The sequence below is a fragment of the Oncorhynchus tshawytscha genome, linkage group LG31 (assembly GCF_018296145.1).
Source record: "Oncorhynchus tshawytscha isolate Ot180627B linkage group LG31, Otsh_v2.0, whole genome shotgun sequence".
Classification (NCBI taxonomy): Eukaryota; Metazoa; Chordata; class Actinopteri; order Salmoniformes; family Salmonidae; genus Oncorhynchus; species Oncorhynchus tshawytscha.
This window is the reverse complement of record NC_056459.1, coordinates 25,403,155-25,429,849: the sequence shown is the minus strand read 5'-3', so window position 1 is coordinate 25,429,849 and position 26,695 is coordinate 25,403,155. Positions and strand designations below refer to the sequence as shown.

The window sequence follows — 26,695 nt, the reverse complement described above, 5'->3', positions numbered from 1 at the left end:
CCATTTCACTTCCCTCTAACACCAGGCATCTGTAGTGTGTGTGTGTGTGTGTGTGGAAGCGCTGGTGAGTGACTAAGCCGGGTCAAGCATTCTGAAAGGGATTATCTGAGTGGTCCATCCATATACTATGGTTTAGTTGGATGTGTTCAGTTGCTGCAGAGAAATGGAGATCCCTCTAGGAATGCTGTTACTTGAGCTAGGTGCTGGATGCTACATTTTCTCATCTTTCTAGAGTCAGGGTCTCTTATAGCCTGGGTGTGTCCAAATAAATCTCTCCTTCCTCACTCGTTCACTATTCCCCACTAATTTAAGTGTTGTATTGTCATGGGCAGGAGGGAATGTCCATATACCAGTCTTTTTTTTTCTTTTTCAAAACCATGAAGGGAAGTGAACAAGTGTTCATTTGGGGAGAAAGGAGAGATAATTGGGACCCACTCCACGTTCGGAAGTTGAGGATTTTGTTTAGTTGTATTCAACCTCTTCAAATATGTATGTACAGTTCCATGATTATGCAGTGCTATTGGGATTCTATATGCTACGGAGGGGAAAAGTTAGATTGGGATAGATTTGACTGGCTAAGAAAGTTATACCTCATATTTAATGAAACACTTAGGAAGTTTCCTATCAGGTCTGCTTCTGGTCTCCCTGGCAGTATCTTAAATGACCCCCTATTCCCTCTATTTCACTGCTTTTGACCAGGGCTCATCGGGCTCTGATCCAAAGTAGTGCACTGTGTCATGACCGGGAGACACATTAGGTCCAGCATCATCCGGGTTTGGTCGGATGTCCTCGTCCCCTCGTGCTCTATCGACTCCTTGTGGCGGGCCGGGGGCCTCCTTTGGTCGCCAGTTATATGGCGTTTCCTCTGACACAGTGGTGTGGCTGGCTTCCAGGTTAAGCGAGAAGTGTCTAGAAACAGTGTGGCTTGGCAGGGTCGTGTTTTGGAGGACGCATGGCTCTGGACCTCTCCCGAGTCCATACGGGAGTAAATCAAAATAAAGTAGTGCTCTAAAGAGGGAATGGGGAACCATTTGGAACGCCAGCCCTGTGAGGCTTCTTCCTGTGTTGCTGCATCAGTTGCTTGGTTGTGGTCAACTGGGCTGCTATTGCTGTTTGCCTGGTGTGGTCTCCTTACGGTCAGACTGGCTCTGTTGTGTTCTCATTATGGTCGTGTGGCCTCTACTGTTCCACAGGGCCAGGGGCAGCCGGAGTCGGAGACAGTCCATCTGTTCATCCCGGCGCTGGCGGTCGGAGCGCTCATTGGAAAACAGGGTCAACACATCAAGCAGCTGTCGCGCTACGCCGGAGCCTCCATCAAGGTGAGGGACTTAACTGACAGGAGGGGTTTGAGCTGCATCTCAATAACTTAAAATAGCTTCTCATATCATTTTGTTCTTTTCATCTATTCTCCCCCCTCCATTTTAGATCAGTGCAGATGAACTCCGTGTCGTAGATGCAAACCAGGTATTTTAATTTCAAATATTCAGATTCTTTTTTGTCTTATATCCATCTTCTCTCAGATCTCCAGTTCAGATTGGATTAGAGCTCCAGTTCAGATTGGATTTGGGTGGTGCCCTCTTCAGGCTGTTATGATGCACCCCTGATGGGGTAAAGGGAAGCAGTGGGACCTGATTTAGATCAGGTAAAGTGTGTTAACGTGTTATGTCCCTCCCCTCAGGTAGCACCTCCAGACGGCATGGACGCCAAGCAGAGGATGGTGATCATCGCGGGACCACCAGAGGCCCAGTTCAAGGTAGGTGCCCTTGGGACCCCTGTCGCTTTCTCCACCAGCCACGCGGTGTCCAATACCCACAACACCAGAGGAAAAGCCTTGTATTTTTTACTTCCAGAAATCCATAGAACAAAATCGTAGTCTGTACAGTTAACTGGCTAGCTGACTAAATCTGGCACATTCACAGATGTTGATTGATGCACCAGTCAAGTTAATTAAGATATTTTGAAGATGAAGACGCTTGAATCAAGGGTTGTGGAAATTCCTCTGACTCTCGGCCTTGTTCCAGGCTCAGGGTCGTATCTTTGGGAAGCTAAAGGAGGAGAACTTCTTTGGGCCGAAGGAGGAGGTGAAACTGGAGGCTCACATCAAGGTGCCCTCCTTCGCTGCTGGGCGTGTCATCGGCAAGGGAGGCAAAACGGTAGGCAGACTCCTGTGTGTGACTATGGTTGCGAGATGTATTCTAATTCTGCTGCAGAATAATTGAAAGCACCACCTATTACCGAGGCTGTAATATGAATGGATATTTTGTTTTCTCCATTTCTCACCCTCCCCCCAGGTGAATGAGCTGCAGAACCTGACCAGTGCTGAGGTGGTGGTCCCCAGAGACCAGACGCCTGATGAGAATGACCAGGTCATTGTCAAAATCACTGGCCACTTCTATGCAAGCCAGGTATGATACACTTCAAGTGAAGTTGATTCTTGTATTTTTTTAAATTGCAACAGCAAATAATAATGATGTTCTGAAAGGATCAGATGGATTGATCTATCATTTCTAGGATGTTCCTCCAGCCCTGTCACTGGGCAAGGCAGTGTCTGCTCATGGCACTGAGTCATATCTGGCAGGGGGATATTCATCCCAGTCAGCTCTGGTAGCAGTGGGCTAAAAGGCTGGTTCATGCTGAAACTGACCATTAGAATGTGCTGTAGGGATTAACATGGGTAACGAGGATCCTGAGACTGAAAAAATATATAATGACAAGACTTGTGAAATTACAGCATTTGGCACTAATGCAATTCCACAAAATACACAACATGAACAGCATCAGATAAAACATTTTTTTAAATGGTGCATTATCCAAGCGGGTTGTCCCACGGAAGCCTTTAGCCTTTAGCATATTTAATTCACAGTCGGCATTAATTCAAAGTACACACATTGACACTGCCGGACTGCACGAGCGACCCAAATGCAGTTAATAATCCCTACAGGAAACGCCTGCAGTAGAACCTATAGCTGTCATTGTGACACTTCAAACAGTCACATGTTTGATGGGTCTATGCATCTCTGTCAGACATGAAGTCTGTTAGCATTTTCCCTCTGATCTTCTCCTGTCCTACAGCCTAGGCTCTCTTCCTATCCATTTCCACTGTAACCCAAAATCCTGACTCCTGTCTCACATGAAGATTCCTAACTTCATTCTGTAATATATAGGTTGCATTATCAAAGCACACCTGTTGCCTTCGCACGTCAAAATACCGCTGTAACGTTTCTCCTGTACTTGCTGCCCACATGAGGGCTTCGGTAGAGAATGTGTGATGAACTAACGGTATGAGTAGATATGGATATTTTTAAAGCAGAGTTGGTCCCTGTTAAAATACCTTGATATTTCAACTATTTTCACTCCCCAGTTATGCATGAGCTGAACTGCTATCTGTATAATCAACTCGATTTTGACAAAAATAACCTCCAAAGAATGACAGATTCTATCTAGCAAGCTTAGCAACTTTTGTAATTTGACTGCCGTTATGTTTGATTGGCTAACGCTATACTCTGGGTGTGTCCTGAGTGTGCTCTGTCGATCGCCTACTCCTGAAATGCTCTGAATTGAAGAACATGGTAACGCTCAATTTATGAATGTCCTGTTTCACAATTCATAACGTAATGAAAAATGGTTACTCTATCATGACTGAATCTGTTTTAATTTGCTCTGAAATGTTTCCATAGTGGTGCTGACAAGGTGGCGCAGCACCCCTCTTTGGGGAGAACCCTGGCATGTCGGCCATATCTTGATTTTTAAATGCTTTAAGTGGGCACTTCCGATTTGAGGTATTTCCCGGGGCTCTCGTGATAAATATGAATTATTCCCAGTATTGTAACTTGGTAGGTTCTCTAAAATATGAATCCCTACTGTAGGGTAAAGGGAGTATAGTTATGTGCTGTAGGTCAGGGGTTCCCAAACTTCTTCACTCTGGCCCCTTTCAGCATTATGGAACATCCTGCACCCCCATGTGTGTGTGCATGTACCCTGTCTATCTATGGGCACAAACTGTTCACACCCCCTCATGTTGCAGGTTCCAATCTTATTTCCTGTAATTATATACATTTTGCCATGTCTAATGTGTGTGTGTGTGATATTTGAGTGACTAAAACATTACAACAAAATCTATGGGCTAAAAACCATTAGCTGACATGGGCTAGTTGATCTGGACATTTCTGAAACGTTATAAATATCGCTACGGTATGCAGTGACTGACATGACACGAACATTGATGCACTACCCAATTTTGAAATTGTACCGTGTGCATTCTACTATTACAACTTGCAAGAGTAAGTTGAAAGCTGGACTGAGTTCCTTAAAAAATGAATTGGGAACCACTGCTGTAGGAGGAAGGGAGTATAGTTGGGTTGTTGAACCTTGCTAAAGCCAACAGATGTGGTTTGAGTAAAATGTACAATGTCTGCTTCCTTATGTAATGATTGTCCACCATACTGCTTCACAGCTGTGTAGCATTAACCAATGTCTGCATCTGAAATGGCACCCTATTCCTTATCAAGGGCACTAGTTTTGACCAGGGTTGTGCTCCAAACTATTCAGACCCTTTGGATTTCTTCATTTTATTTTTACAAAGTGGTATTTAATTATTTTTTTGTCAAGCCTAAATTGGTTCAGGAGTAAAATGTGGCTTAACTAATCAAAAAGTGTACATGGAAATGATAGGGGTTGACATGATTTTTAAATGAGTAACCATTCCCCTGTCCCCCCATACTTCTATAAGGTCCCTCAGTTAAGTAGCGAATGTCAAGCACAGAATCAATTACAAAGACCAGGGGGGAAAAATCATAAGACTCATAAAGGGCAATGATTGGTAGATGGTTAACAATAACAAATGAGACATTGAATCTCTTTAAGCATGATAAAGTTATGCTGTGGGTGATGTATTAAACCACCCAGACCCATCAAAGATGAAGTCATCCTACTGAACTGAGCTGCAGGACCGGAATGAAGCTGCTCGGGGACGTCACCATGGGGCCATTGGGTGGTTCTAAGAGCTACTGTTCAGTGGCTGTGACGGGAGAGCTAAGGATGGATCAACATTGTAGTGGCTCTACAATAATGACCTCAATGACAGTGAAAAGAACACTAATGAACAAGTTATAATTATTCTGAACATGCATCTTGTATGCAACAAGGTACTAAAGTAATACTGGGGGAAAAACATGACAAAGGAACGCACTTTTTGGCCTAAATGCAAAGCCCTATGTTTGTGGCAAACGGTCTTATTTTGAAGCATGGTAGTGGCTGCATCATGGTATGGGTCTGCTTGAAATCTGCAAATACTGGGGAGTTTTTCAAGATGAAAAGAAATGCAATGGAGCTAAGCTAAGGCAAAATCCTAGAGGAAAACCTGCTTTCCACCAGACACTGGGGGATTAATTCACCTGTCAGTAGGACATTAACCTACAACATAAAGCCAAATCTACACAAGTTGCCTAACAAGAAGACTGAATCTTCTGAAGTGGTTAAGTTAGTTTTGACATTAATCTGATTGAAATACTATGCCAGTACTTCAAAATTGCTGTCTAGCAATTATCCCCAACATCTTGACAGAGCTTGAAGCATTTTGAAAAGGGACAAATATTGTACAATCCCGAGAAGACACAGCTGTAATGGCTACCGAAGGTGTCTGACATGTATGGACTCAGGAAACTGAATACTAATGCAACAGACATTCATCTTTAATATATGCTAGAGTATTTTGTGTAGATTGTTGATGAATCCATTTTAATCCCACTTTGTAACACAATGTGAAGAAATCCAAGGGATCTGAATACTTTTGCAAGGCAGTGTATATAAGGAATAGGGTGTCATTTCAGTACTATAGGGTGTCTTTTCAGTACTATAGGGTGCCGTTTCAGAAGCCGCCACATTAACCTTGGTGAATTCTTTATTCTACTTACCTTAAAAGAATTGTCTGTGTGCATGCCAGTTAGATGAGGTTCCTGACCTTTGCTCTTTGACCTCTCCCCAGCTGGCCCAGAGGAAGATCCAGGAGATATTGTCCCATGTGAGACGGCAACAACAGCCAAAACCCTCGCCCCGTGGGGAGGGGCCGCCCCGTGGGGACGGGCTCGCCCGGCCCTCCCGGAAGTAGACCTGGGGACCAGTGACTAAACCGCCCGAAGACAGAGCAGAGACCAGAGGGGTAAACACGGGCAGGAACGACGCGCTCATCTCAGGGGTTAAGGGTCATGGGTACCCGACTGTACACCCCATACCCCTCAATGACCTCCTTGACCAACATCACAGTGTGGATAGACCTTAACCCCCCCAAAACAAAATCACCTCACCTCTCTGTGATTATACTTCAGAGGGTTCCAACATTGTCACACACCCTCTCACCACACGGATGGGTCCTGATTGGTTCCTTTTTGTAGACAACACCAAGACATAAGAATTATCCCCCTCCCTGGTGTGGTAACACTCACCACCTCACATGTTGACAGGTGTTCATTTTGACACTCGTTTCAGTTACCTTTTTTATTTAGACTTGTTTTTCGCCCTGGATGAAGTGTTTGTTTAATTGGTTGAAGCTTTCTCTCCTGAGTTTTCTGTGGAAAGAAAAAGGCATTGCTCTGAGTCCTGGTAGGATGATGAAAGATTACGGGAAGGGGTTTAGACGGATGGGCAGGGCTAGGGGTAATACTCTTGTTTGATTGGACAGGAGCCCCAGCGGTGGTTTAATGGGGTGCCCCTGTGCTGGTATTGATAGTGGCATTTTATAAATTCGGATGCATTTTATAGATATATAAATATATATTTAGAGTTGAGGATAAGTTAACACTTAAGGGACGTGTTGAACAGTGTTGGCCAGGAAAACGAATTTAATATGCATTTTACTGAACTACCTCAGGATCTCTAGTACCTCAAGAAGACGACGAGAAAAAAAATAAGAAAATTGATATATAATATATATATGAGAAAAAAAATCATTTTTTAAAATTTGCTTTGTGGTATTTTGTATACTTTATAAAGCTAATAGTTCTTGAACATTTTTATTTTTTTAAGAAAATTAACAATTTGGTCAGCTGCCAACTGACCTTGCCTTCAACTCTAGTGCTCTCCAGCAGCATCAACGTACGTGACGACGGTGGCCCTGTACATAAAGTCTGTCTGTACATAGAGCCAAGGGCGGAGTTGGCGCTCAACTCAGTTGGCTGCTGATGGGAGTATCAAGAGAGAATACATCACCTCAGTTTTCCTGAGGAATCCACCATCTTCTGAAAACTACAAAAAGCACGTCTATATTAGAGTAATGCCGATTCATGCCATCCGTACATACTGCAGCGACGCCGTTTTGGGATTCTGACACTTATTGTTGACGGTACGTTTAAATGTTTTCTTTTCTGTCTTCCTGGAAGGGCAATGGGAGGGGCCTGAGCACTGAGTTCTCTCTCTGTTGCCTTCATAGAAATAGACACGGCAGAGCAGCACGGTCTGTTGTTTTTCTGTTACCTGCTTAGGCCTTGAACCATCAGTCTCAAATTCGCTTATAGTGCAATACATGGGGAATAGGGTGAAATTTGGAAGTTACTCCAAGTTTCTTACAAGTGAAAGTGCGGTCCACAGCCTGATGGGTTTAAAAAATAAAGAGCGACTTTGCAGTGGCCCCAGTAGCCGCCGAGTCAGTCTGTTAGTGGAGTTTACTGCATGGTGAAGGTAGGGGGAGTCACACTGATGGATGCCTTTATGGAATCTACTGTAACTGTTTAACCAGCAGCAGCAGCTGTAACATTTGATTGAAGTGAGAGAAAGCAGTTCAAATTAGTATTCATTACAATAAGCCAAGCAGCACACAACATTTTACTAAATGAACCCTGTTTGGGACGTGGAAGATGAGTTTTTAAAAAATCCAACAACAAAGAAATACTATACCAAGTTTATCCTTTATTTTTTATGCAGAATGTAAATATGTTTTGATTGTGGTAAAAGTGCTTGAGTGTATCCATTCTTCCACAATAGAACGCTGTCTACCTCAGCCGAGGGGGGGTTTGTGGTGCCATGTGCCCTCACCTCCCCCTAGCGCTCGCTCCCATACACCACCTAGCGCCCCCCCCCCAGTGCCCACGCACTCGCTCCGACACGTCAGTCTCCCCCAACACTTCTCTGCATGGGGAAGCGCGGTCCAACCTCGCGCTTACATACATGAGGGGCACAAGTGACGTTTACCCCACCCCCACCTCGTCATCTGTTTTTTGATCTACCTCTTTAGAAACACATTTTGAATTAGAGGCATACTTCTATTTATTAGATTTGGGTTCTTCTCCCGCTGTCCCCCCCTTCCGCTGTACCCCCTTTCGCTGTCCCAGATATAAACGAAAATTAACAAATCATGTTGTACACTTTTAGAATTTAAAGGAATAATTGAAAAAGTGATCCAAAATATTTCATTTTGCTAGCATTTATATAATCTACTCTTGCTTAATTGATTGAAAACCCTCAAACATTGCTTTTTCTGCTTTTATTTTTGGTAGTGGCTTCCATGTATTGAACTTTCTTGCTTGGGTTTTTTGTGAAAAAAGGTCTTCTCACCCGTGCAGTTTTTTGATTCAGTGAATGGACGAACGATAAGTAAAAAATAATTATAAACTGTAAAAAAAAAAGAAAAAAAAAGGGGCCTGCCTTTTGTTTCTGGTTTGACACTAACAATAAATACTGTCTTTCTTACCTTTGTCTTCACGAATGCTACATTAATTTGATAGCGATTTGTTCTGTTAGTATTTTCTTCGATGTGTAACATGGAAATTCATGTTTGTGGGGAAAGTGGAGGGACTGGGTTAGGGAGTCCCTTTTTTTTGGAAAAGTGGTCTGCTTTAAGCACGATGCCCCCTCTGTGAACATGCTTGTGCCCCTTCACATCGCTCAACTTGTCAAACGCCTCTGAATAAAAACTAAGTGACATTGGCTCCCATGTCCTTCACTTTATTTCTCATGTATTTTTCCATCTACTGTAAGATGCACTTTTTCTAAATGTTTTGTGTAATTTAACCTTTTGTTAAAGTGGAAGTTCAGGATATTACAACTTGACGTAAATGGTCCCTCGCCCTGAAAGTAGTTTATCGGCCAGGAGAAACCGTAATCTATGGTTTGGTTTTCTCTAAACGGCCTCTACATACTCTAGCTACCGCTAGCCAAACATTTTTTGGAGTGATATTGGCATGTGTGCAGTTGTCAAAATTGTTAGTTGGTCCATTACTACAACCGTGTAATAGTGTTCAGTCCAATTTTTTATGAATTGTATTTTCAGGTTACTTGTTACATCTCTTGGGAGCCCCCAAAGAGACGCATACAGATAGGTAGGTTACACATTTGCAGTATATTCAAAACTGATCTTAAACTTTCCAGAATGAAATGTCAGTTTCACACAACAAAAATCAGTAACTCGTAACTTCAGTACATTTGTGCAACACATGTAGATGGCACAGAGAATGGACAGTATTGTCAAACTGAGAAGTTATTTTAATAAATTCATAAGTAAGGAAAAAATCGATACCTCTGAAGATCTGTCAACTTTCTGCCCAGCTTCATTTTGGTTCCTAGGCCCTTTGCCGTTCACAGATCTAAAAAGGCTAATGGAAGCGGATAGATATTGAAATGGGACGGGAACTTACTATTACTCTCCCACCAGAGCTGCCTCAAACATTGCCCCAGCCCAAACGGTTTTCGTCATTTGCCGCACACAGTCAACACCCCTGGTAACTTTAAAAAAGTGTCTTTAATTAAGCATGATAAAGTTAATAGTTTATGATGTCTTAAACCACCCAGACACATCAAAGATGTCCTTTCGAACTGAGATGCAGAACTGGAAGGAAACTGCTTAGTGATATGAGGCCATTGGTGATTTTTAAAAAGGCTACAGAGTTCAATGGCTGTGACGGGATCAAACTGAGGATGGATTAACATTAATGACTCCACAACAATGACATGCAGTGCTTTGGAAAGCATTCAGACACCGTCTCACATTCCACATGTTGTTAGGTTACAGCCTTATTCTAAAATGGATTAAATAAAACATGTTCCTCACCAATCTAACCAAATACCATATAATGACCCCAAAAATTAGTTTTTAAACCCATTTAGCAAATTTATAAAAAAATTAAATCCCATTTCACTTAAGTATTCAGACCCTTTACTCAATACTTTGTTGAAGCACCTTTGGCAGCAATTACAGCCTTGAGTCTTCTTGGGTATGATGCTACAAGCTTGGCACACCTGTATTTCTCATATTATCCTCTGCAGATCTTCTCAAGATCAGATCTCTCTCAGGTTGGATGGGGAGCATTGCTACACAGCTATTTTCAGGTCTCTCCAGAGATATACGATTGGGTTCAAGTCCAGGCTCTGGCTGGGCCACTCAATGACATTGAGACTTGTCCTGAAGCAAGTCCTGTGTTGTCTTGGCTGTGTGCTTAGGGTCGTTGTCCTGTTGGAAGGTGAACCTTTGCTCTAGTCTGAGGTACTGAGTGCTCTGGAGAAGGTTTTCATCAAGGACCTCTCTGTACTTTGCCTCGATTCTGACTAGTCTCCCAGTCCCTGCAGCATGATGCTGCCACCAAGCTTCATCATAGGGATGGTGCCAAGTTTCCTCCAGATGTGACGCTTGGCATTCAGGCCAAAGAGTTCAATCTTGGTTTCATCAGACAAGAGAATATTTTTTTCTCATGGTCAAGAGTCTTTTAGGTGCCTTTTGGCAAACTCCAAGCAGGCTGTTATGTGTTTTACTGAGTGGCTTCCATCTGGCCACTACCATAAAGGTGTGATTGGTGGAGTGCTACAGAAATGGTTATCCACAGAGAAACTCTGAAGCTCTGTCAGTGACCATCGGGTTCTTGGTCACTTCCCTGACCAAGGCCCTTCTCTCGATTGCTCAGTTTGGCCGGGCGGCCAGCTCTAGGAAGAGTCTTGGTTCCAGACTGTGTACTTGGGGACCTTCAATGCTGCAAACATGTTTTGGTACCCTTCCCCAGATCTGTGCCTCGACAAAATCCAGTTTCGGAGCGCTAAGAACAATTCCTTCGACCTCATGGCTTGGTTATTTTCTTTTCACATGTACTGTCAAATGTGATACCTTCTATAGACAGATGTCTTTCCAAATTATGTCCAATCAATTGAATTTACCACAGGTGGACTCCAAGTTGTAGGAACATCTCAAGGATGATCAATGGAAACAGGATGCACCTGAGCTCAATTTTGAATCTCATAGCAAAGGTTCTGAATACTTATGTGAATAAGATTTCATTTTTATTTCTAATACATTTGAAAAAGTCTAAACCTGTTCTCGCTTTGTCATTATGGAGTATTGTATGTAGATTGAGGGGGAAAAATGTATTTAATCCATTGTAGAATAAGGCTGTAACATAACAATGTGGAAAAGTCAAGGGGTCTGAATAGTTTAATGCACTGTGTAAGACCAGTGTAAAGAACACAAATATTCTTAAACATGCATCCTGTATGCAACAAAACAATAAAATACACTTTTTGGCCTAAATGCGAAGCCTTATGTTTGGAGCAAACACATCACTCATTTTTAAGCATGGTGGCTGCATCATGTAATGGGTCTGCTTGACATTGGCAAATTCCGTGAAAAGAAATGGGATGGAGCTAAGCACAGGCAAAATCCTAGAGGAAAACCTGCTTCAGTCTGCTTTCTACCAGACACTGGACAATTAACTAACCTTTCAGCAGGACATTAAGCCCAAATGTCCACTGGAGTTACCAAGAAGACGGTGAATGTTCCTGAGCTATCAAGTTACACTTATCTGCTTGAACAACTATGGCTGCCTATCCCTGATCCTCAACACCTTCACAGAGCTTGAACAACTATGGCTGTCTAGCCCTGATCCTCAACACCTTCAGAGCTTGAACAACTATGGCTGTCTAGCCCTGATCCTCAACACCTTCACAGAGCTTGAACAACTATGGCTGTCTAGCCCTGATCCTCAACACCCCCACAGAGCTTGAACAACTATGGCTGTCTATCCCTGATCCTCAACACCCCCACAGAGCTTGAACAACTATGGCTGTCTATCCCTGATCCTCAACACCCCCACAGAGCTTGAACAACTATGGCTGTCTATCCCTGATCCTCAACACCCCCACAGAGCTTGAACAACTATGGCTGTCTATCCCTGATCCTCAACACCTTCACAGAGCTTGAACAACTATGGCTGTCTAGCCCTGATCCTCAACACCTTCACAGAGCTTGAACAACTATGGCTGTCTAGCCCTGATCCTCAACACCTTCACAGAGCTTGAACAACTATGGCTGTCTAGCCCTGATCCTCAACACCTTCACAGAGCTTGAACAACTATGGCTGTCTAGCCCTGATCCTCAACACCTTCACAGAGCTTGAACAACTATGGCTGTCTAGCCCTGATCCTCAACACCTTGACAGAGCTTGAATATTTTTTTTATGGGAAAATATTGCACTACAGGTGTGCAAAGCTGTAATCACCGCTACAGGTGATTCTAACATGTATTGACTCGGGGTGAATACTTATCCAATCAAGGTATGTTAGTGTTTTATTTTTCATTGATCTTTAAAATATATACCCTTTGTGTAGGCTGTTGACAATTACAATGAAATCCATTTTAATCCCACTTTGTAACACAAAATGTGAAGGGTGGGTGTAGACTTCCTATAGACATACTTTTCTACAACAAAGTCAACTAAACAGAAAAGGCACGAGTATTTTCATATCAAAAGTTAAATGTTCCTCTTGCTATCTTATTAACAGTTGTTAGTTCTCTTAGTTATTGGTATAGATATCTTCTTTGTGATGCATTTATGAACGTGCTAAAATTAAACTTGGTACTGAAGAACCTCTGAGTAAAAATCCTGGGGCCTGTTAAGGATTATATAAAGTTGCAGAACATTGAGATAGAAATGTATTGTGTAGAACAGATATGCTTGTCTGTCAGGTACGAAAGCGAATCCAGTTATTTCTATCTGCACCTTTCAAAATGTTTCACATTTTCAAATTTGCAGCCTGTGGCTGTAGTACCATCGATGGGTCTACATGGGGTGTCTGTCCGACAGCAGGCGGCGACTCTCCTCGTTGGTGGGGAATATTACCTCCCTCAGCCGGCCCATACGACCCCCAACACCAACATGGCCACTGGCGTCCTCCACCAGGGACCTCCTCACCCGCTTGTAGACTTTATAGCGCCTGGGAGGGGAGAGAGAGATGGATGGGAGATGACGGAGGAGGAGAGAGATAAGACGGAGGTGGGGAGGAGAGGGGGAGGTGGGGAGTGAGGGAGGAGAGATTGAGGGAGGGAGTGAGGGAGGAGAGATGGAGGGGAGGGAGGGAGGAGAGATGGAGGGGAGGGAGGGAGGAGAGATGGAGGGTAGGGGGTGAGGGAGGAGAGATGGGGGTAGGGGGGAGTGAGGGAGGAGAGATGGGGGTAGGGGGAGAGTGAGGGAGGAGAGATGGGGGTAGGGGGAGTGAGGGAGGAGAGATGGGGGTAGGGGGAGTGAGGGAGGAGGAGAGATGGGGTGGGGGAAGAGAGATGGAGGGGAGGGAGGGAGTGGAGAGGGGGAGGTGGGGAGTGAGGGAGGAGAGATGGAGGGGAGGGAGTGAGGGAGGAGAGAGATGGAGGGGAGGGAGGGGAGGGAGGATGAGGGAGGTGAGATGGGGGGAGGGGGAGTGAGGGAGGAGAGATGGGGGTAGGGGGAGTGAGGGAGGAGAGATGGGGTAGGGGGAAGAGAGGAGGAGGGGGAGGGAGGGAGGAGGGAGGTGAGATGGGGGTGAGGGAGGAGAGATGGGGGTGAGGGAGGAGGGATGTAGGGGATGGGGGTTAGGGAGGTGAGGGAGGAGAGATGGAGGGTAGGGGGAGGAGGGAGGAGAGATGGAGGGTAGGGGGAGTGAGGGAGGAGCGATGGGGGGTAGGGGGAGTGAGGGAGGAGAGATGGGGGTAGGGGGAGTGAGGGAGGAGAGATGGTGGGTGAGGGAGGAGAGATGGGGGTGAGGGAGGAGAGATGGAGGGAGGGGGTGAGGGAGGAGGAGAGATGGAGGGAAGGGGGTGAGGGAGGAGAGATGGAGGGGGGGGAGGAGAGATGGAGGGAGGAGAGATGGAGGAGGAGAGATGGAGGGGAGGGGAGATGGAGGGTAGGGGGAGTGAGAGGAGAGATGGAGGGTAGGGGGAGTGAGGGAGGAGAGTGAGGGAGTAGGGGTTGAGGGAGAGGGAGAGACGAGGAGGAGTGGACAGAGATAGGGGAAAGAGATGAAGTGGGGGAAATGGAGATGAGAAATGAGTAAGGGAAACTGAGTGTGCACAAGTAATACTGAGTGGCTTGACTTACTTGTAGACCATGAAGGCAGTGAAGGCAAAGATGGCTACCAGAATAGCACTGGAGGAGAGGACAACCTCTGCAGCATGAGGAGCTTTAGACTCTACAAACAGATGGTGGGAGAGACAAAAATGTGAGGGAAATTGACAGAGTAAAAGAGCGGTGGGATGAATCGAGGGGAGTCGAGAATCAAGGGTGAGGGATGGAAAGAAGTGGAGAGAGGTGGGATGAGATTAGGAGAGAAATAAACCACTTTAATATCAGGTGTAAACTGTGCCTCAATACCATCAAACTTCAAAATGCAAAATGAAAATCCCATCTATGGCTGTGGATTTATACACATTCACAACATTGTATCCCAAATGGCACCCTACCCCCTATATAGTGATCTACCTTGACCAGGGCCCATCCATACGGCAAACTATTCACTATATACAGTGCATAAGGAAAGTATTCAGACCACTTCATATTTCCCAAATATTGTTGTTAGAGCCTTATTCTAAAATGGATTATAGAAAACAAAAATCCTCATCAATCTCCACACAATGCCTCATAATGAAAAAGTGAACAGGTTTTAAAATGTTTTGCAAATGTATTCAAATTAAAAAACAGAAATACCTTATTTACATAAGTATTCAGACCTTTTGCTATGAGACTCGAAATTGAGCTCAGGTGCATCCTGCTTCCATTGATCATCGTTGAGATGTTTCAACAACTTGATTTACCAGTGGTAAATTCAATTGATTGGACATGACTTGGAAATGCACACACCTGTCTATTGAAGGTCCCACAGTTGACAGTGCATTTCAGAGCAAAATCCAAGCCATGAGATCGAAGGAACTGTCCGTAGAGCTCCGAGACAGGATTGTGTTGAGGCACAAATCTGGGGAAGAGTACCAAAAATGTTCTGCAGCGTTGAAGGTCCCCAAGAACACATTGGCCTCCATCATTCTTAAATGGAAGTTTGGAACCACCAAGACTCTTCCTAGAGCTGGCCGCCCAGCCAAACTGAGCAATCGGGGGAGAAGGGTCTTGGTCCGGGAGGTGACCAAGACCCCGATGGTCACTCTGACAGAGCTCCAGAGTTCCTCCAGAAGGACAACCATCTCTGCAGCACTCAACCAATCAGGCATTTATGGTAGAGTGGGCAGACAGAAGCCACTCCTCAGTAAAAACACATGACAGCCTGCTCTTTGCCAAAAGACACCTATAGGAATCTCAGACCATGAGAATCAAGATTCTCTGGTCTGATGAAACCTAGAATTAACTCTTTGGCCTGAATGCCAAGCGTCACGTCTGGAGGAAACCTGGCACCATCACTACGGTGAAGCATGGTGATGGCAGCATCATGCCATAGGGATATTTTTCAGCAGCAGGGACTGGTAGACTAGTCAGGATCAAGGGAAAGATGAATGAAGAAAAGTACAGAGATCCTTGATGAAAACCTGCTCCAGAGCATTCAGCCCCTCAGACTGAGGAGAAGGTTCACCTTCCAAGAGGACAACGACCCTAAGCACACAGTCAAGACAACGCAGGAGTGGCTTCGAGAGTCTCTGAATGTCCTTGACTGGCCCAGCCAGAGCCTGGACTTAAACCCGATAGAACAACTCTGGAGAGACCTGAAAATAACTGTGCAGCGACGCTCCCCACCCAACCTGACAGAGCAGGTGTGCTTGTAGCATCATACCTAAGAAGACTCAAGGCTGTAATTGCTGCCAAAGGTGCTTCAACAAAGTACTGAGTAAAGGGTCTGAATACTTATGTAAATGTGTAATTTCGGCTTTTTATTTTTTATAATAAAAAATAAAAAAATGTTAAAGAAAATTCTAAAAACATGTTTTTGCTTTGTCATTATGGGGTATTGTGTGTAGATTGATGAGGGGAAAAAACTATTTAATCCATTTTAAAATACGGCTGTAATGTAAGAAGATAGGGGAAAAAGTCAAGGGGTCTGAATACTTTCCGAATGCACTGTAGGGTGCCATTTGGGACTCAACCTGAATAAGACCCCAGGGTCTAGCCCTGTGACCTACCGGGTGTGTCAGGGTCAGTGTTGCTTATGGTGATGGTGGTGGTGATGGTTAGGGCCAGACTGCTGGCGTCCTCCAGGGTGATGTTGACACAGTAGGTCCCTGGCTCCAGGAAGGTCCTCCGCAGGCGCACCTCGCACTCCGACGATGGGGGCACGTCATCACACACGATGTTCCTCACCTGCTGGCAAGAGGGGTCCGAGACGATGGTGCAGGCTGAGGTGGGAGTGCTGGGGAAGGGGGAGAGGAGGAGGAGGAGAAGGAGAGAGGAGGGTGGTTATGGTAGATGGATGGGGCAACTATGCAGTGGTTTGTGGGTTAATATTCATTACAAATTATATTTTTCACTAGTCCAAAAACATGTCTGAGGGTTGCCTTAGCCACATCCAATTGTGTTCCACTCACCTGCCCAGGCACTTGACCAGGAAGCTTATGTCAGTGTTGGTGACCTTGGCAGCAAACACGTCCAGGATCCGATTGGCTGGCTGGCTGTTGATGAAGTGCTTGGGTTCTGTGATTGGGTAAGGCATGGATGGAGTGATTAAAACCTGCTTGGATTGAAGACTTTTCACAATGGGCAAATACTAACTTCCACTCCCATTGACATCAATGCATGATTAAGTGAACATTTGTGTAGACATTGGCCAGTGGAACTTAGTATTTGCCCCTATGAGAGTGTTTATGGCCGAAATGCCACCCTATTCCCTATATAGGGCACTACTTTGACCAGAGACATATGGGAGCCTTATGGGCCCCAAAGTAGTGCACTATAAATGGAATATGATGCCATTTGAGACACACTATATCCTCATCCACCCACCAATAATGGTGATGTTGGTCTGGAAGGTTCCGTAGAAGTACCGGAAGCAATCATTGCCTGCCAGATGTGCGTAGCGGAGCTGGGCCATGGGGGTGGGGCCAGCCGGCAGGGACATTGGAGTAGGGCCAGTGGGCAGGGACATGGGGGTGGGGCCAGCTAGCAAGAACTGTGCAAAAAGTTGTATCGGGTTGAACAGCGCCAAGGTTACGTCAGCAACCGTCGGGGGGAGGGGCTCTGTTGTCGGGAAGCCTGTAGTCATAGGAACAGGTGTGTTGGAGGCGGGTCTGGCAGTGGTGACTGGCACTGGAAAGGAGACAGTGGAATTTGGACAGTTGATGTCAGCTGAATAGAACTAAACTCACAAGAGAAAACACTATCTCATACACTCTGGCAGATACTTCTATTCAACGCACATTACAGAGGTCATTCTTACCAAAACCATGGGTTGTCTCCATTTTGCGAGTGATGGCATGAGTGCCAGGGGGAGGTGTGTGGGCCGCTGAAGGAGAGAAACAGAGAGATATGACATAACGCTTCAAAGACGGACATGGGGCTGCAGCGCAATCAGCTAAAACAACATCCCCCAATGGTGCATACCTTATTCCAGGCTGAAGGGCCAGTAGTATGGTGAAAGATGGAGCTCATCAATGTGTACTATGTACTTCTAGGTTTGTGTACCTGCAATATCCACTGAAGTGAAGTGTGTGACTCAAGTGTGCGTACCTGTAGTTTGCGTGGGCGGAGGACATGGGATCTTGAACGCCGCCTCCACCCTCAGCTTCACGTTGACATCTCCTACCGCACTGTAGGAGTGAGTGGCTACGTTGCTATGGGTGACCAGCTGGTTGCCGTCCTTGAAGTCCCAGATGTAGTCGACGGCGTCTGCGGTCTTCAGGTAGTCACTAGGGTCGTGAACGGACACACTGAACACAACTTCCTCGCCACGCACAAATACGCTGTCCGACAGGTTGGCTGATGCCTTCTGGGAAATATTCACAGCCACTGGGATCTTGTCTGCGGATGGGTAAAGGTTAATGAGAAACCCTTAGACATGACACGTCCGTTCATCTATCTGTATCCAGTGCTTCATTTGTAAATCAGGAGGTCCCGGAACGCATAGGGTGTGTTTGTAAATCAGGAGGTCCCGGAACACATAGGGTGTGTTTGTAAATCAGGAGGTCCCGGAACGCATAGGGTGTGTTTGTAAATTCTCTCTGGTTATCTACTCCGATTTCAGAGCTCTCACGTCTGAGTGTACCCGAGCGCAGAATAACTGATGAATTTACAAACGAGCAATAGAATATGACCGGTGTCAGTGAATGGTCAGCAAAAGAAAATAATTAAATCGTTGCCAGCAGCACAGTTACAGTCACCAACACTCTGGATAACATGAAAACTGCCTAACCAGCTCTGCTAGAGAGGTTAAAATGGTCAGAGTGAGGTGTTCTCTCATTTGTGTCCAGAAGTAGCTGGCTAGAAAACGAACTTTAGCCAGTTAGCTTGGGTGCTTGACTGCCGTTGTGAGGTCAGAACGCACGGATCAACCCTACTCATCGACCAGAGCGCCCTATGAGCGAAACACTCTTAATTTACCAACAGATAATCTGACAACACTCTGAATTTACGAACACACCCATGGTGAGGGGGTTGGGGGGTAATTTTGGGGGGTATGAGGTACCGGAACATATTAAGAAAACATATTAAGAAAAAAAGTGACAAACTCAACATAGCAGCGCAGCACACAGAGTAAACAGCCAAGTAGCCTACTGTCTATGGTGGTGAAATGGACAGCACTCTCCAAGTAGCCTACTGTCTATGGTGGTGAAATGGACAGCACTCTCCAAGTAGCCTACTGTCTATGGTGGTGAAATGGACAGCACTCCAGCACTCTCAAGTAGCCTACTGTCTATGGTGGTGAAATGGACAGCACTCTCCAAGTAGCCTACTGTCTATGGTGGTGAAATGGACAGCACTCTCCAGCCTACTGTCTATGGTGGCCTACTACTCTATGGTGGTGAAATGGACAGCACTCTCCAAGTAGCCTACTGTCTATGGTGGTGAAATGGACAGCACTCTCCAAGTAGCCTACTGTCTATGGTGGTGAAATGGACAGCACTCTCCAAGTAGCCTACTGTCTATGGTGGTGAAATGGACAGCACTCTCCAAGTAGCCTACTGTCTATGGTGGTGAAATGGACAGCACTCTCCAAGTAGCCTACTCTCTATGGTGGTGAAATGGACAGCACTCTCCAAGTGAAATGGACAGCCTACTGTCTATGGTGGTGAAATGGACAGCACTCTCCAAGTAGCCTACTGTCTATGGTGGTGAAATGGACAGCACTCTCCAAGTAGCCTACTCTCTATGGTGGTGAAATGGACAGCACTCTCCAAGGTGCTGATTAATTCAAAGCATTTTAGACGTCACTGCAGTAAACCCACACACTTGAGATTAGCTGTGGGGTTTACACAAGTCCAAAATTCTTATAGCCTCATTTTCTAGACATCAATGTACAGCGACATTTACATCACTGTAGAACACAAGTCATATGCATTTGCACACACTCAGCTGTGGGGCTCACAACACCCCAATGTCATATCATTTACAAGACATCAATGTCGCAGTAGAACAAATATCACAATATCAGAATGAAACTTCAAATAAAATAAATGAATGTAGGCTACAGCAGAGCACACATTTGAGAATATATTGGCCTCCTGCCTCTGTGAAAACATGAAGCACATATTCAGATTAACTTCACAGTACAGAACAAGTTTGTGAAAAAAACATTTTCCTCCCTTAGTTTTCAAAACATGACTATCCCCATGTCAAGTCCATTTAATTCCTGACAGTCAATTTCTTGCTCAAAGCCATGAGCAGGCATGTGGCTGTGACGTTTAGCCTCCTTCTACGGCTGTTTGGATGATGTGTAAGAGAGACTATACTATGCCTGCGTTCCAATCAGCAAAATCCCTGACTCCCTATGGCTAGTCAGAATTGATTGAATAAGTGAAAGCAAAGTGCTAAAGCTGCACCTGACTATGGGCTTGGTGACCTATAAGATGTACAAGGGGAGGGGCTTGGTGACCTATAAGATGTACAAGGGGAGGGGCTTGGTGACCTATAAGATGTACAAGGGGAAGGGCTTGGTGTCCTATAAGATGTACAAGGGGAGGGGCTTGGTGACCTATAAGATGTACAAGGGGAGGGGCTTGGTGACCTATAAGATGTACAAGGGGAGGGGCTTGGTGACCTATAAGATGTACAAGGGGAGGGGCTTGGTGACCTATAAGATGTACAAGGGGAAGGAAGGATAGTAGATGGGAGGAAGAAAGGTTGCTGATTGATATACGTGATGCTTGGAGAGTAGACATGTAGTGTATACAGTGAACTCACCTGTGACAAAGAAGACTGCCTTGTCGGTGGCCAGGGGGCTGTACTTCCTGCGCTCGCGTTTCCTGTACACCATGACCTCCATCAGCTCCGCCCCCAAAATTATGTCACTGGTGTTCACTGTTAGGGTGGAAGAGGAGCCATCACACGTCTCAGAGTACTGACCTGGGGGAGGGAGAGAGAGGGAGGGAGAGGAGGAGGGAAGGAGAGATGGAAGGAGGGAAGGAGGAAGGAAGGAGAGATAGAGGGATTGAAGGAGGAAGGGAGGAAGGAGAGATGGAGGGAGGATGGAAGGAAAGAGAGAAGGAAGGAAGGAAGGAAGGAAGGAGAGGGAGGGAGGGAAGGAGGGGAAGGGAAAGGAAAAGGAAGGAGAAATAGAGAGGGAAGGAGAGATAGATGGAGGGAAGGAAGAAGTAAGGAGAGAGAGAGGGAAGGAAGGAGAGAGAGGGAGGGAGGGAGGGAGGGAGGAGAGATGGAGGGAGAGAAGGAGGAGGGAAGGAGAGAGAGGGAGGAAGGGAGGAGAGAAGGAGGGAGGGAGGAGGGAAGGAGAGAGGAAGGAGGGAAGGAGAGATGAGAGAGGGAGGAGGGAACGTGAGATGGAGGGAGTAATCAGAGTGCAGAAAGAGTTTGAGTAATAGCAGATCTCCATCTCTAAGCACCTGCCTCCTCACCTTCAATAGAGCTCATCTAATCAATCAAATTCAATCCATTGTATTTATAAAGCTCTTTTTACATCAGCCGATGTCACAAAGTGCTTATACAGAAACCCAGCCTAAAACCCCAAACAGCAAGCAATGCAGATTGAAGCACGGTGGCTAGGAAAAACTCCCTAGAAAGGCAGGAACCTAGAAAGAAACCTAAAGAGGAAGCAGGCTCTGAGGGGTGGCCAGTCCTCTTCTGGCTGTGCCAGGTGGAGATTAAAACAGAACATGGCCAAGATGTGCAAACGCTCATAGATGACCTGCAGGGTCAAATAATAATAATCACAGGGGTTGTAGAGGGTGCAACAGGTCAGCACCTCAGGAGTAAATGTCAGTTGGCTTTGCATAGCTGAGCATTCAGGTCGAGACAGCAGGTGCGGTAGAGAGAGAGAGAGTTGAAAACAGCAGGTCTGGGACAAGGTAGCACGTCCGGTGAACAGGTCAGAGTTCCATAGCTGCAGGCAGAACAGTTGAAACTGGAGCAGCAGCACAACCAGGTGGACTGGGGACAGCCAGGAGTCATCAGGCCAGGTAGTCCTGAGGCATGGTCCTAGGGCTCAGGTCCTCTGGGAGGACAGGGAGAGGGACATGGTGCATGTATATGTGTGTTTATTACTGTGTGCATGTCTATGGGTAATTGACTGTGTTTGAGTGAGACTCTTACCCATGGAGTGCCATACGTAGACGTAGCCCTTGTGTCTCCAGTCGTTGCTCTGAGGGAAGGGTTTCCCATCTGGGAAGACGTTACATCTCTTCAGGTCAGTACACTTTCCAAAGCCGTAGTCATCTAGCCAGGAGGTCCAGTTAAATACATAGCCAGACTTAAGCTGACTGTTAGCTGAACAGGGCAGTGGAGGGGAGAATTACAGTCAATTCACAGAATGTAGTACACCCTAGCCTATTTCATGTCTCAATGTTGAGTTATTCCGTTTTTATGAATGCTTAATTGCTGAATGTATAATGATCTTGTAATCAGCTGTTGTGTGTGTGTGTTTTTATGTGCAGGGGCGTATTTAGTGTTTTCACAATCCCCAAGTGAAGAACAGACTATGGGAGGTGCACAGTACTACATAGAGCCATGGCTACATGGAACTCTATTCCACATCAAGTAACTGATGCAAGCAGTAGAATCACAATTTAAAAACAGATAAAAAATACACCTTGTGGAACAGAGTACTGTGAAGAGATACTCAGGCACAGACACACACACAGTTAAAGTTGGAGGTTTACATACACTTAGGTTGGAGTCATTAAAACTTGTTTTTCAACCACCACACAAATTTCTTGTTAACAATTATAGTTTTGGCAAGTCGGTTAGGACATCTACTTTGTGTATAACACTCATTTTTCCAACAATTGTTTACAGACAGATGATTTTATTTATAATTCACTGTATCACAATTCCAGTGGGTCACAAGTTTACATACACTAAGTTGACTGTGCTTTTAAACAGCTTGGAATATTCCAGAAAATGATGTCATGGCTTTAGAAGCTTTTGGTAGGCTAATTGACATCATTTGAGTCAATTGGAGGTGTACCTGTGGATGTATTTCAATGCCTACCTTCAAACTCAGTACGTCTTTGCTTGACATCATGGGAAAATCTAAAGAAATCAGCCAAGACCTCAGAAAAAAAAGTGTAGACCTCCACAAGTCTGGTTCATCCTTGGGTGCAATTTCAAACGCCTGAAGGTACCACATTCATCTGTACAAACAATAGTACGCAAGTATAAACACCATGGGACCACGCAGCCATCATACCGCTGAGGAAGGAGACGCGTTCTGTCTCCTAGAGATGAACGTACTTTGGTGCGAAAAGTGCAAATCAATCCCAGAACAACAGCAAAGGACCTTGTGAAGATGCTGGAGAAAACAGGAACAAAAGTATTGATATCCACAGTAAAGCGAGTCCTGTATCGACATAACCTGAAAGGCTGCTCAGCAAGGAAGAAGCCACTGCTCCAAAACCGCCATAAAAAAGCCAGACTACGGTTTGCAACTACACATGGGGACAAAGATCGTACTTTTTGGAGAGACGTCCTCTGGTCTGATGAAACAAAAATAGAACCGTTTGGCCATAATGACCATCATTATGTTTGGAGGAAAAAGGGGGAGGCTTGCTAGCTGAAGAACATCATCCCAACTGTGAAGCACGGGGGGAGGGCAGCATCATGTTGTGGGGGTGCTTTGCTGCAGGAGGAACTGGTGCACTTCAGAAAATAGATGGCATCATGAGGGAGGAAAATTACGTGGATATATTGAAGCAACATCTCAAGACATCAGTCAGGAAGTTAAAGCTTGGTCGCAAATGGGTCTTCCAAATGGACAGTGAACCCAAGCATACTTCCAAAGTTGTGGCAAATTGGCTTAAGGACAGCAAAGTCAAGGTATTGGGGTGGCCATCACAAAGCCTTGACCTCAATCCTATAGAAAATGTGTGGGCAGAACTGAAAAAGCGTGTGCGGGCAAGGAGGCCTACAAACCTGACTCAGTTACACCAGCTCTGTCAGGAGGAATGGGCCAAAATTCACCCAACTTATTGTGGGAAGCTTGTAGAAGGCTACCCGAAACATTTGACCCAAGTTAAACAATTTAAAGGCAATGCTACCAAATACTAATTGAGTGTATGTAAACTTCTGATCCACTGGGAATGTGTTGAAAGAAATAAAAGCTGAAATAAATAATTATCTCAACTATTATTCTGACATTTCACATTCTTAAAATTTACTGGTGATCCTAACTGACCTAAGACAGGGAATTTTTACTCTGATTAAATGTCAGGAATTGTGAAAAACGGAGTTTAAATGTATTTGGCTAAGGTGTATGTAAACTTCTGACTTCAACTGTACACATGATAACTCACGCACTCTACACATAGGTAGACGTGGATTTTGTATTGTAGATATGTAGTAGTAGAGTAGTGGCCTGAGAGAACACACTTGATGTGTTGTGAAAGGTTTTGTAAAATGTAATGTCATATTTTTATTGTATATAACTGCCTTAATGTTGCTGGACCCCAGGAAGAGTATCTGCTGCCTTGGCAGCAGCTAATGGAGATCCTTAATAAATACAATACAATACAATGTGGAGGCCCCAGGCAGAGGCCAGACTGAGGACACTGAGGCACACATTTTGAAAATGGGTTCTGTCATGAAGACATTTAATTTAACTGTAAAAATGTATCACCTTTTAATGTGCCATGAACACAACCAGCTTTCATTTGATTTTCAAACAAATCACTTCAAAAAGTAGGTTACCTTTGCATATTCATCCAAAATAATTGCAGGATCTGAACAGTGCACTACATATCTTCCCACTTTCCATCAATTCGCATGTAGCTGAAACTATCTCATAGCAGAACGTCTATTCTAAATTCAACGTCTATTCTACCTTGGTTTGACATAATTTCATTTCTATTATCTGGAAACAACGTTGATTCAACCAGTGTGCCCAGTGGGACATGTCCTCTGCCTGGAGGACTACGGCAGTATTATCAGCAGCACCTTATTATCAGCAGACCTGTCCTTTTACTAAAGAATTTAGGTCATTTTTCTGTTAAAAATGACATCTTTCTGTTTCTTCTCATTGCTACAACTTAATCTCAGAGACAGTCACGTTTGCAATCATATCACGTGAAACAATGCACAGGAATGAGGCCACTTGATGATGAGAGGCCTGAGGTAATTGCCTATTCCTCCTCATGGTAAGTCCACCAAGTTACATGTGTGTGTGCATGTCTGGGTGTCTCTGAGTGGGAGTGTGTAGGTTTGTTTGTGCTAGGTGCTTGTGTTGTGACAGTGAGTGTGTAGAGTGGTTTGTGGGAAGGACCTGAGGCCTCCAGCTCCATACCATCTGGACAGTGCTCATCCCACACCAGCTCCCCGTTGGTGTCCTCCTTCTGACATGGCGGGTACTCCAGCTTGGCAGTGAATGACACCACAGAACCTTTGATTGCTGGACTGTCGCTGGTCAGGCGCACTTTGACGGGCTTACCTGGATCCAGAGGTGAAATTAGTTGATAAATGTTGTAATGTTTTAAAGTGGTAACGATATCAACTTTATTTGCATAATTTGACAAGGTGCTCACCTTTTCTCCGCGTTAGTTCCTTGGGACCAAAGGGCGGGTAGATATAGTCATCCCACGGGTTGCTGTCTGGGCTCCAACCAGGGATCGGCGGGAACTTCATCGACAATGAATGCTTGTGAGGGAACATGTCCCGGTAAGCTGAAAGAAAGAGGAAGGGAAAGAGAGTACAATTTTGTTTTGAGACTTAGGCCTATAGATGTATGGTTAAAATTGCGCTTTTAAAAACGTTGGAAAATCTATCTAATGTGAGAGCCCTAATGTAAGTTTATCGTGTTAATTCGTTTAAAAATGTCTATTTCCTTAACCATAATAAACTGTACTTTTCTGGATATGGACTGACCAGTGGAAAATATTTTGTTTAAAGTCGTGTTGTATACTGAATAAAAGTAACCTTTGGAAAATGCACAGGACAGATCTCCAAGTGCATGCGCGCAAATGGTGTAATTGGGCTCATGGGACTGTGACTGACAGGACAAGCGCACGGACGTTGGCAACGCAATAACAGCTCGCGCTTCTCTGAAATTCTTATGAGATGAGCAAGGTCAGAAGAAAACAATTAAAGGAGCGTTGCCTTTTCCTTGTAAATAGTATTTAGAAAACCACAGGGTAAACTGAAAAAAGGCATATAAATGTAAATGATTTCAACCTATAGTTAATTGAAAGACTTGACAGAGTGCAGTAATAAACCTTTATAGGCTGAAAATGACAAATAGAAAACAAACCGCATAGCAATTATCAATTAACAATGTAACAAGTATCCCTATATCATTTCAGTTAATAATTTGCCAAAACCGGATACGTCATCTGCATCCAAGCATCCTATACCGCAAACCTGATTGATGGGCACAGCTAAAACCCCAAAAAGCTAACAAAAATGTACTTACTTTTGAGTCCATTTGCTTGAGAAACGAAAACAGTGCAAGCCAGAACACACACATAATGTAAAGCTCCCATTTCGACTTTAATAAAAAGCTGCACCTCACGCAGACCCCACCAAAAACAGAACTGCTCCTTCACGCACACACGTATTCTCCCTTTCTTCCCCCGCATGCCCCGAGTTCCATAATTTAATACAGGGCTGCATGCACGCGCAAACATGTGATGTTGATAACAAGACGCATCTCATCCTTCATTAGGTCGCGAGCCTCATGTGGACCGTCTCAGTCCCCATCCCCTCTGCTCTGTCCTGTCTCTTACATTTAAAACACCTAAAAAAATGTCTCATGTTTTCTCGTCACCTAAACAACAACATAAATAATAATTTACCAGTATCCAAGAAGTGGAAGAATACTTGGAGGTCTGAAAGGGTAGAAGCTATACGCATGGAGTCAAATCCTAGTCCAATTTGGTGGAGGCTGTAGT

General features: G+C 44.8%; 2 protein-coding genes across 5 annotated transcripts in view; one reads left to right on the top strand and one right to left on the bottom strand.

The window, feature by feature from the left end:
- The window catches only part of LOC112229438 (insulin-like growth factor 2 mRNA-binding protein 3), a 36,992-nt gene extending 28,076 nt beyond the window's left edge, over positions 1-8,916 (top strand). For all 3 annotated transcript variants that reach the window (XM_024395264.2, XM_024395263.2, XM_024395262.2), the window contains 6 exons: positions 1,194-1,319; positions 1,426-1,464; positions 1,679-1,753; positions 2,022-2,153; positions 2,292-2,405; positions 5,984-8,916. In XM_024395264.2, the coding sequence (XP_024251032.1) occupies positions 1,194-1,319; positions 1,426-1,464; positions 1,679-1,753; positions 2,022-2,153; positions 2,292-2,405; positions 5,984-6,106 (609 nt within the window). In that variant the 3' untranslated portion in view covers positions 6,107-8,916. The remainder of the gene's footprint in view (positions 1-1,193; positions 1,320-1,425; positions 1,465-1,678; positions 1,754-2,021; positions 2,154-2,291; positions 2,406-5,983) is intronic.
- A 2,470-nt stretch (positions 8,917-11,386) lies between these two features.
- On the bottom strand, positions 11,387-26,383 carry LOC112229437 (protein QNR-71-like). Of its 2 annotated transcripts, XR_006080568.1 has the most exons (13): positions 26,218-26,383; positions 25,334-25,471; positions 25,096-25,239; positions 21,912-22,085; positions 20,550-20,711; positions 17,880-18,170; positions 17,590-17,655; positions 17,157-17,459; positions 16,742-16,847; positions 16,340-16,566; positions 14,319-14,409; positions 12,400-13,182; positions 11,387-12,350 (listed from the first exon to the last, which is right to left on the bottom strand). XR_006080568.1 is itself a non-coding variant. In XM_042310485.1 (12 exons), exons 1-12 carry the CDS (start codon positions 26,381-26,383, stop codon positions 13,029-13,031), a joined length of 2,022 nt encoding a protein of 673 aa, XP_042166419.1. In that variant the 3' UTR covers positions 11,387-13,028. The 2 variants fall into 2 exon arrangements, 1 of the variants encoding a protein (XP_042166419.1); XM_042310485.1 differs by having other exon boundaries at positions 11,387-13,182.
- Positions 26,384-26,695: the final 312 nt, after the last annotated feature.